Raw genomic sequence first — 10,344 nt, 5'->3', positions numbered from 1 at the left:
TTCCGCAGGTAACTGAGCTCCTTCTAAATGGGCGTAGGTGACAGGTGAGGGCAGCCTCCACAGCAAGGCCCACAGGTGGGAAGAACAGGGTGAGGGGCAGCGGGATCCTCTTTCTGAGCAGCCCTCCGCGCATTGCGCCTGCCCCTCACACAGTTGTCCCTCCTGGAAGTGTCACAATGTCCGTGCCCATCCCTCCCCACCCCTGGCTGGCTGGGTGTGTGACACCTTGGCCTTGAACCTTCCTCCAAACTAGTCCCTCTACAAACAGCGCCTGAATATTTTCGGGAAGAGCCATTGCCAGAAGAGGGGACAGAGGTTCTGCGAGGCCTGAGGCCACAGCGTGAGAAGCTGAGTGTGACCTGCAGCCAGGACTCCAGGGTCACATTCCCCTGAGGCCGTGTGGCCCCTGTTGGACTGCGGTGGTCCTGTGCAGCTCAGGTGGGTGTCCACGGCTACTAAAGAGCTTTCCTCCTCTGTGCCCTCCCCACCACGGCCCCGCAGGGCTGTCACCTGCTCCTGCTGAAGCTTGTCCATGATGCTCTGCTCCTGCTCTTTCAAGTCAGCCAGAGTGGTCACATCTCTCCTGCCCCGCAGACACCTGGGAATGGGATACGCTTAGCCAGTGGTGTGTGGGGCTGGCATGCCCGTCCTCCCGCATGCTTAATCCCAGGGTGGCCCCAGCTCAGGCCATCAGGACCAAGGTCAAGCTGTCCCCACTCCCTCACAGCACTTCTGGGGACTCAGTCCCAACAGAGGGGCTTCTGAGAAGGGCAGCAGGGTGTCCACCCACAAACTTTCAAAGTACAGGGCAGCCATGAGAGTTCCCCACCCGCAAGAACTGGGCTTAAAAAAACGAGCTCTTCCACACTTCCACCTCTGGGATCGGAACTTCCGCCTGGCCACCCTGGGACTCACTCTAGTGACCACAGCAGGGAACAGAAAGGGGCAGGGGTGGGGAGACAGCTATGGGCCTGGCTGAGGGCATCGACCCCATGTCTGGAGGGCATGCCCTGTCTGTCCCCCAGCGCTGCTCAAGCATGATGATAGTGGTGTCAGGTACCATCAAGCTGACTGCAACTCACAGTGGCTCTGAACCTCGCCCTGTCCTGAGCCAACCTCACAGTCTCTGACAGACCTGCTCCCATTGCCACAGTCACTGTCAATCCATCTCATCCAGGGTCTTCCTCTCCTGCGCTGACCCTTCACCCTTCCAAGCATGATGTCCTTCTCCAAGGACTGGTCTCTCCTAGCAACATGCCCAAGTATGTGAGATAGAGTTCCAAAATCCTTGCCCCCAAGAAGCAACCTGGCTCTCACAAAAGGCAGGGCGGGTGCCTGGACACTCCCGCAGATTATCTGAAGGGGGAGGAGGGGCTGTGGGTGCTCTTAAAAGCAGTTTATTGTGCAGTAAAGCCGATAAAGGGAGCTCTGGTGAACCAGTGGTAAGAAACTGGGCTGCAATCCTGAAGGAATCCAGTCCGAATCCAGAGCTGCTCAGAGGAGACGGATGTGCGGCCAGCCAGTGAGATTTACTGCCTCTGGAATGGCGCTCAACGACAAGCCTGATACAGTCAGAACACATGTAACATGGAAACCTGTCAGCGAAGGAAATCCAAATGCTCTCCTCTAAGTAAAGTGCTTATAAAGCGGAGCTTACAGTCAGAGTGAAGACTGCAGAGAACTGGGAGCAAAAGGCAGAGTTCCAGCACGAGCAGGTTTCGCGGAATTTTCTGTCATCTAAAAGTCTGCAAAGGATGCTTATTGCTACTCTTCATTCTCCAAAATTGTTTCAAGGCTAGAGGCAGACACAGAGGTCCAAGGGCAAACACTGATCATGGACTGCGGTAGCAGGAGAAGGAAGGCGGGCCCTGGACTACACTTTAGCTCCCTGCAACTGCTCCAGATTTAGGAGAAGGGCAGGTCTTCTAATTCAGGACAGAGGCCGAGGCCAAGGCCAGGGCCAGAGTCAGGAACAGAGCCAGATGCCTGGGTGGGGGAGGGGAAAGGTGGAACCAGAACCAGGGGAGGGAGGTTGTCCAGGAGTTAGGGGCTGGCAGAAATAGAACCCAGGCAAGAGGGCGACCAGAGTCCCAAGAGGTAGAACCCAAGTGCAGATCCAGGTCCCTGGAAAAAGGTGTGGCCCAAGTCCAGAGGTGGGTCCACTGAAGAGGCAGGGCCCTGTAGGGAGGCGGGGCCCGATCGGGAGGCGGGTCCCTGTCGGGAGGCGGGGCCTGTCGTGGCGGGGGCGGGGCCCTGGCGGGAGGGGGGCTGTCGGGAGGCGGAGCCCGGGCTGAAGGTGGAGCCTGTCGTGAGCGGGGGGCGGGCCAGGTCTGGAGGCGGGGCTCGGAATGAAGGCGGGGCCTGTCGGGAGGGGCGGGGGGGGGGCCTGGCAGGGGCGGGGCCTACGGCGCACGTGCCCTCACCTGCGCTGGTGCTCCAGCCCCTCCAGCTCAGCCCGCGCCTTCTCCTCCAGCGCCTTCTCGCGCAGGCGCATCAGTGCAGCCTGGTGTTGGGCGCGCAGCTCCTCCTCCTGCAGGCTCTGCTCCAGCATCTTCAGCCCTAAGCCCTGGCGGGGTGAGTGGCCGTGTGTTACTGCCAAGTCCATTCGAGTGGGACCATGGCCTCCAGATGACCCTCCAGCCAGCACCTGCTCCTCCCCTCTGGGCCTTCTCTACTGGATACTCCTCTCAAATGAGGCCTGATTGCAGCTCTGCTGTGTGACCCAGGCCTGGAGGACTAGGCCGGGGTCACTGCCAGTCCATAGTGTAGGTAACGCCTAGGGGGAGGCCAGCAGCAGAGCCCTCTAGGGTAGGGAGACCCACAGGGAGACCCTCAAAGCAGGATTTCATGCCCACTGCCAGTGCCTCTACTGAGCTCTGGGAACTTCTCTTGGTACCTGATTCCGGCCCTCTTGCATCTTCTTATCTTTCCAAGGGCCCAGCCTGGATGGAGGCAGCTGAGAGGAGGCTGTGTTGGGATGCTCTGCTTCCTTCATGGGCCCTGAGGACAGAGAATTGGCAGTGGTTGGGCAGTGGGGGCTCTGAGGCTCTAGCCACCTGTGTTCAGGGGCCTTTTCCATGGACCCCACCCCACTGTGACCAGTGGATGCTGACTCTTTAGAACCCTACAGTGTACAATGCAACAGAGAGTTTCCAAGGCTGTACATGTAAAGAAAACAGAAAAAAAGAAAACTGAAGCCTTCACAACTGGGCCAATAAGCATCATCATGACAGAGAAAAGACAGAAGGTGTCAGTTTTACTAGGATCTGTAACCAAGTGCCATGGTGGAAGCAGGCAAGAAATCCAATTACCTGTTGCATTGTGCTGTGCTGCACTGCACAGGACCACTTTAAAGTGTTCAAGAGAAAGGCCGTCAGTTTAAAGACTAAGGTCTTCTATCAACAAATGACTGGATTGATAAACAGTGGTACAATCACATGATGGAATACTATGCAGCACTCAGGAGCAATGATTTTGGGAAATACTGTATGATACTGGAAAGGCTAGAGAACATCATGCTGCGTGAACTAAATAAGGCACATAAGAACAAATTCTGTACAAGGCCATTATTGCAAAAATAGAAGGATACCCAGTAAGATATGTATGGATATCCAAAGAGGGAAGGGGAAAGAGAGGGGAGCTGAGGGTGGGAAAGGGAGCGAAATCACGGGGTCAGTGAGTGGAGGGAGGGGGTGGGGGGAAAACGCAAATAATGTACACAGATGAAATATAATACAAACAAATTATTGTATGCAAACAAATAAAAATTATTTTTTAAAAAAAGACTAAGGTGTGCCTGGCTCAAACCATGGTATTTTTAGTTACTTCAAATGTTTGTGAAAGTTGGACAATGACTAAGATCCAAGAAGAACTGATGCCTTTGAATTATGGTGTGAATTATGGCACTATGCCATGGTCTGCCAAAATGATAAATGAATCTGTCATGGGAAAAGTGCATCCAGAGTGTTTCCTAAAAACTATGACTTCACATCAGTGAAGACAGTGACACCTTCTTTTTCTACTGAGCCAGAGAAGCTGTGACCTTGTGAAATATTCATAACCTGGGCATTTCCAAACTCACAAGCCGCTACTTCCCTAAGACTGTAACTCCCACTGAGGCTGAGAGGGCAGCGTGAGGCTGTAAAGCCGCCCTGAGAGGGGGTGGCACTCTTCGTTCCCTTGTGTTTCCTGGAAAAAGCCAGAACAAAGCTGTTTGGGGAACCTGGCCCTTTTGGACAGTTTGTCCCCCCCCAAGACTCTGCCTTCATCTTTACAACTCAGGTGTTCAGGTGGCATCTTCCTGCAACACCATAAATGAAAACAAGGAGCTTGAAGTGAAAAAGACATTGGCTGGTTAGATGCTGCAGAAGAAAGTTCATGAACTTGACACTGTGGTAGAAATGCCCACAAGTAAACATGGGGCGGAGAGGATCCCAAGGAATGAAAAGAGTTCAATGAGCTCAAGACTTCAAGGGGAGGGGAGCTCTGGTGGCCTAGTGGAAAGGAGCTGCAACTACAATCCCAGAGGCGCACGGTTCGAATCCACCAGATGCTTTGCCGGGGGAAGGAGGAACAATCTCCTCCTGTATCAGTCAGATCTGATTTGATGGTACACTCACAAAAATAATAAAATTTTTAAAAAAAGACTTCAAGGGGCCCTGAGGGAGAGGTGAGCAGGCAGATAGAAAGTGCTTGGAGAAATGATGGCTGGAAATTTTCCAAATATTAAGAAAATGCTAAACTTACGGACTGAAGAAGGTCAGCAAACTCAAGCACAAGTGGTGTGAAGAAAACCACACCGACGCCCATCGTAAGCATGTGTCAGAACCAGCAGTAGAGTCTTTAAAAGGAGGTGAAGCAGGAAAAGATGCTTACAGAGAAATCGAAATAAAGATGACAGCCAGCTATTCCCTGGGAACAGTATACACAAGAAGGCAGTGGAACAGGGCAGAGAACTGAGAGGAAGTGTAAACCCTGAATTCTACACCCAGTAAGCTTTTTAAAAAACAAGGGTAAATTGTCTCCACCTGCTGTAGATTAAGCTGTGTCCCCCAAGTACATGAGCACAATGTCATGATGATGATCCCCTATGAGCTGATAAGCCAAATAGCTAGAAAAAGATTAAGGCTGGACCGTAACACCCCTTAATCGCTAGCAGTTCTCATCAGATATAAGAGCAGTCTCCCTGGGCTGTAGGGAGTTCTGTTAACCCGGTGGGTAGGGAGTTTCACTGTCAATCCAAAGGCAAGAGGTTGGAATCCACCAACTGCTCCATGGGAGAAAGAAGGGTGATCTTCCCACAGATTCACAGCCTCTGAGGACCCACCAGAGGGCCAGCTATGAGGTAAGTTTGACTCTACCGCAAGGCCTTTGCGTCTAAGTTTTCCTGAGTGTGGCTTCTTACACCTTTATCTCACTAGAGACAAACGTGGAAGGGAGGCCCCGAGCCCAGGGGAGGAGGTCTTACTTCTGTGAGGGATCAGCAGTAGTACAATCTAGTCTTTGAAGCGGGGCTCCTGCACTAAGGTTCCTTGACAGTGGACGCAGGGAGAGCTCCAAGGAATACCTGGTCAAACAAACCTCTGCAAACAGGGACTTTCCTTATCAGCTGGCATTCTTAATTTGGACTTGGGACCTACGCTGCTGTTTTGCCATGTGCCATTGAGTTGGAGCTGACTCCCAGCTGACCCTCCAGCGAGTTTTCAGAGGCTGTAAGTCACACGGGAGGCGACCGCCCATCCTTCTCCTGCAGAACAGCTGGAAGGTCTGAACTGCCTGCCTTTGGCAGCACAACTCCTCACCACGAGGCCAGAATCACTAACCTCTGAGAGAACACACTTCTGCCTGATAAGACCAGACCCTAGTGGTGTCTCCACGGGAGCTGCAGAGAACTGAGACACACTCAGCAGCAGGGACACACTCCACACTCGAGTGGACATGCCTATGTGCAGGAGGACAAGCCTGTCCCAGGATAGCCACATCAGAGTGAAGAAGGACTCAGAAGCAGGAGCAGGGCCTCAGGTGACCAGGACTCCCACCTGGCACGGCCCCAGCATGTTTTGTGTGGCCAGCACAGCAAAAGACCGCGGCTCTCTCAGGGGTTCTGAGCAGACCCACTGCCAGGAGAATGCAGCCCACACTCAGACCCTCTCCTGGAATTTGTCAAAGGGGAGATGTGGGCACAGGAGCGCCCAGGAAGACCGGGGGCTTTCTGCTCCCTGGGAGTCTGTGCGGCTGGGACCAGAGTTTTAGGAGGAGGTGACAGCCCCCTGAAGGTCAACAGTGGGGGAGGAGGAGCAGGGGACACAGGGCTGGACAGCTCTTCCTTTCTAGGAAGTGAGACAGGGGAGGGGAGTTTACAGTCTAACCTACAGCTTTCTTGCTGCAGTCAGATGTGCATTTTCAAGGCTGTAAATCTTAATGAGAGGAGAATGCCTCCTCCTTATCTGGCAAAGCAGGAGGTCAAACAACTAACTTTTCAGCTAGCAGTCCAATACTTACTCCAATGCACCATCATCTCTCATGTCCAGACTCTCTAAGGTGCAAATCCCAGCTGGACCCTCATCCAGGTCACACTGGGCTGGTCACCCCATCCCTGTGCCTGGCTCAGGCCCCGGATGCCTGCTGCCAGGTCAGTCAGAGAGGAAGAATTTCAAGAAGGGCCCTTGGGGAGGCTGGAGGACACTCACCTGGGGAAACAGATGGAGTGTCCAGGTCCCCACAAGCCTGTGGCTGCTCCAGCACTGATATCTTCTCTGACCTGGCCTGGGTGGAGTGTGTGTCTATACGCGGCTGTGGGGACAGGACACGTGCCATGTGATACTGGGTGGTGAGTGGTGACAATCACCGTTGGTGCCATGTGACACTGGCTGGGTGGTGACAATCACCGTTGGTGCTTCTCTCCACCCTCTAACTGGGGCTGACTGCACCTTCCCTGCTCCTGGACAGGAGGACATCATGGCCACAGAGAACAGGAATGGTGGGGGCCACTGTGAGATGGGCACCTGGGGACCAGAACTGCTGGGCCATCCGGCTGACCTCCAGAACGAGGGCAGGGCAGCAGGAGAGGCTGTGCCCTCACGGATGAGCACACGCGTGCACACATAAGCGTACAGAGCTCACACATGTGTGTCAACTCAGAGAACCCAGTCTCCTTTGCAGCCAGGGACGTGCCAGGTGTGAGCTCTGGACAGCTGTACCTGCTCCAGCTGCGAAGCCCCTTTCATGTGCCCATGGGACTGGAGGTCGAGTCTGTGCCTGGTCCTTCCAGGCTCCCCAGGACACCCCACCAGCCTCTGGTTCCTTCTGTGTTGTGCATCCTCCGCACCCCCCAGGCTTGGCTGAACCCTCCTAGCAAGGCAGCCATGGGGCAGAGAATGTAGAGGGGAGGCTGTGGGGCCCTGGGGGTCACTGACCTGTAGATGGGGCGGGTCCAGGGCTGCCTGCATCTCCAGGACCTCATTCTCAGCCCGCTGCCGCAGAAGGGCCAGCGTCACCAACTGCTTCACCTGCTCCTGCTGTACAGAAGTTGCCTGAGCACTCTGGAGGCCAGCTGCCACCCTCGAGCGAGAGGCCGGCTGCCTCGGGACACACCTTCAGCTCACCCCCACGTTCAGACATACCTTCATTGTCTCCAGGAAGCTCAGGGACTTCTGTTGAATACTGGTGAAGTGGTTGCCTGACAGGTCCCCCAAGTGTAGCTCCCCAGTCCCCTGCCTACCTGCAGAACCACAGAGACAAGACACCTTAGCAGTGAAAGGCCTCACACTGTCCTCGGGCTCCAGAGCAGGTAGAGGCAGCCAGGGCTTAATACCTGGTCTGATATGAAAGGAAACTGAGGCGCAGAAGTGGGCCCTACAGCAAAGGTGGGCTGTCACTTAACTAAGACCCTGCCCATCCAAGGGCAGCAGGCAGGGACAGTCGTGCTGCCTCTGACCCCTACTCAGGTCCTGGTCCAGCCATTGTTGTCAAGTGTCATTATTTGGTTCTGACCCACTGTGACAACATGGACAACAGACGCTGCTCGGTCCTTGACCGTGCTGACAACCATGGCCATGTTTGAGTCCAAGGTCACAACCACCGTATCAGCCCATCGCAATGAGGGTCTTGTTTTCAATGACCCTCCACTGGACCAAGCATGATGTCCTTCTCCAGGGAAATGTTGTGTGTTGTTAACTGACCCTCTGGCAGGTTTTCAGAGGCAGTTAATTGCATGGGAGATTTACCAGCTTTCTCCCACAGAGCAGCTGGTGGAATCGAACCAGTGCCTTCGGGATTGCTATAAAGCTTCTTGCCACTAGGCCACCAGAGCCGCAATATGTTCACATTTTTCACCAACACCTAAGTCAAGGGCACTAACTCTTCTCTGGGCTTCTCACACACTGCTCCGCTTCTGTGTGGATACCAGGCAATTCCAAGCCCCGTGGCAGGGAGCAGGGGCACCTCCGTCCTCGGAGCGACATTTGTGCTTTGTGCCAAGTTAAGAGGCCTCCACGGCAGGTCTGCCTACAACCGTCATTTGACCTCGGTGCTATCGCTCTGCTTCCGTGGTATCGACTCAAGTAGAATGAAATCCTCAGCGACACCAGCTCTCCGTCTGTCATAATGTTGCTCACTGCTCCCTGGAGATGACGTTCGTGTCCTCACGCTGAGGTGCAGTTTACCCTGAAGGCTTTGAGGGCTCTTCACTTTCAGTGTGCAAGGCTCCTGCCCACCACACGCTCTTGCGTCTTCTCCAACCTTGATGCCATTCAGAGCCCATCTTGATTATTTGCTAAGCGGACAGACTGAACAGGGACCGTGAAGAGACACAGCCCTGATCCACACTTCTGCTGATGAAACCTCTTGTTCTATTTGGAAAAACTGCTTCTGAACCAATTTCACATGAGCACAGAAAGTCTCAGAATCACCATTCTTTGCATTATTACTCGTAATTTGTGTGATTCACGCAGTTAAATGCCTTTGAATAATCAATAAAGCCTAAAGCCTAAGGGGACATTGTTTGGTATTCTGTTTACAGCCAAGATCCACCTGATGTCAGCCATGTCCCATCACCTCTTCTGTTCTGGCTTGAATTTCAGTGCTGAGTGTTCCCAAGCTCAGGACTCAGCTGTGACCCAGGAGGAGGTATGCCCTCCCCTCATTGGTGTGCTTCAGACGCTGTCAGTCCCCCCAGAGAGCAGGGGGCATCCTGGGCTTGTTCCTCTAACCCCTGAGCATCAGTGAAGAACCCCAAGAAGTCAGCCCCTCACCATCCAAGTCTTCAGGGTACTCTCTCAGATGAGGGCTTTGAGGCCAGGGAAGACGGGACACCAGCCACCCAGGGCAGAGCCAACAAGGTGGCCACCAGGCAAATGCACACACAACAGATCAACGGGACGAGCGAGCCCTGTTTAGTCACACTGGCCACATTTCAGAGGCTTAGCTGCCACCTAGCGCTAGTGACTCCCAGCTGATAGTGACAATCTAGAACATTCCAGTATCTCAGAAAACACTGGTCCGTGCTGGCCCGGATGTTTAAGTCTAGCAAGTTCTAGTAGGTTGCACTGGTCTTCATATTTCATCTGGAAAATTCTATTAGCCATCACTGGGTTTTGAGTTTAAATCTATACAGTTCTATTAGACTGTGCTGGCCTTGTTTGTCTAGAAGGTTCTGCTGGAAAGCGCTGCTCTTCGTGTTTAAGTCCAGAATGTTCGATCACACAGAGCTGATCTTGTTTTCTAGCCGGTTCTAGTGGATAGGGCTCTAGCACTCTAGAGCTAACGTCCAGCATGCTCTGCCGGACGGCGCTGCATCCGAGGAGAAGGCAGACTTCAGAGCTGACTCTCAGCTCTGCTGGCTGCCGTCTGTCAGTCAAGTTCTCTGATGCTGCTCCAAGAGGGCTCCAGGCAGCGAGGAGGACCAGGGCGGGAGGATGACCAGGGTGGGCGTGTGGCCTCGGTGGCATGGAGTGCTCACTCACTCATTGACTAACTTGCTTATTCATGGATTCATCTCTCACTCACTCAACATTCATCACTTATGTGGTCACTCACTCAGTCACTCAGCACTCACTCACTCAGCACTCAACACTCAGCACTCATTCACTCAGCACTCAGCACTCAACACTCACTCAGCACTCACTCACTCATTCACTCAGCACTCACTCACTCAGCACTCACCCAGCACTCAGCACTCAGCACTCACTCAGCACTCACTCACTCAGCACTCACCCAGCACTCAGCACTCAGCACTCACTCACTCAGCACTCAGCACTCACTCACTCAGCACTCAGCACTCACTCACTCAGCACTCACTCACTCAGCACTCACCCAGCACTCACTCACTCAGCACTCACTCACTCA

At 53.8% G+C, this 10,344-nt stretch overlaps 1 protein-coding gene across 1 annotated transcript in view; it reads right to left on the bottom strand.

Annotated features, from left to right (window-relative positions):
- Positions 1–258: 258 nt before the first annotated feature.
- Positions 259–10,344, bottom strand: part of LOC102847970 — a 31,280-nt gene continuing 21,194 nt past the window's right edge. Inside the window, exons 10-16 of the mRNA XM_006900637.1 lie at positions 7,623–7,720; positions 7,416–7,514; positions 6,690–6,792; positions 2,897–3,000; positions 2,424–2,566; positions 2,084–2,290; positions 259–598 (exon numbers count right to left, since the gene is read on the bottom strand). Coding sequence (XP_006900699.1) covers positions 259–598; positions 2,084–2,290; positions 2,424–2,566; positions 2,897–3,000; positions 6,690–6,792; positions 7,416–7,514; positions 7,623–7,720 — 1,094 coding nt within the window. The remainder of the gene's footprint in view (positions 599–2,083; positions 2,291–2,423; positions 2,567–2,896; positions 3,001–6,689; positions 6,793–7,415; positions 7,515–7,622; positions 7,721–10,344) is intronic.

The sequence above is a fragment of the Elephantulus edwardii genome, unplaced genomic scaffold, assembly GCF_000299155.1.
Source record: "Elephantulus edwardii isolate Elephantulus edwardi_28Jun2011 unplaced genomic scaffold, EleEdw1.0 scaffold00289, whole genome shotgun sequence".
NCBI lineage: Eukaryota > Metazoa > Chordata > Mammalia > Macroscelidea > Macroscelididae > Elephantulus > Elephantulus edwardii.
The sequence above is the reverse complement of the archived record's forward strand: the minus strand, read 5'-3'. Positions and strand labels throughout refer to the sequence as shown.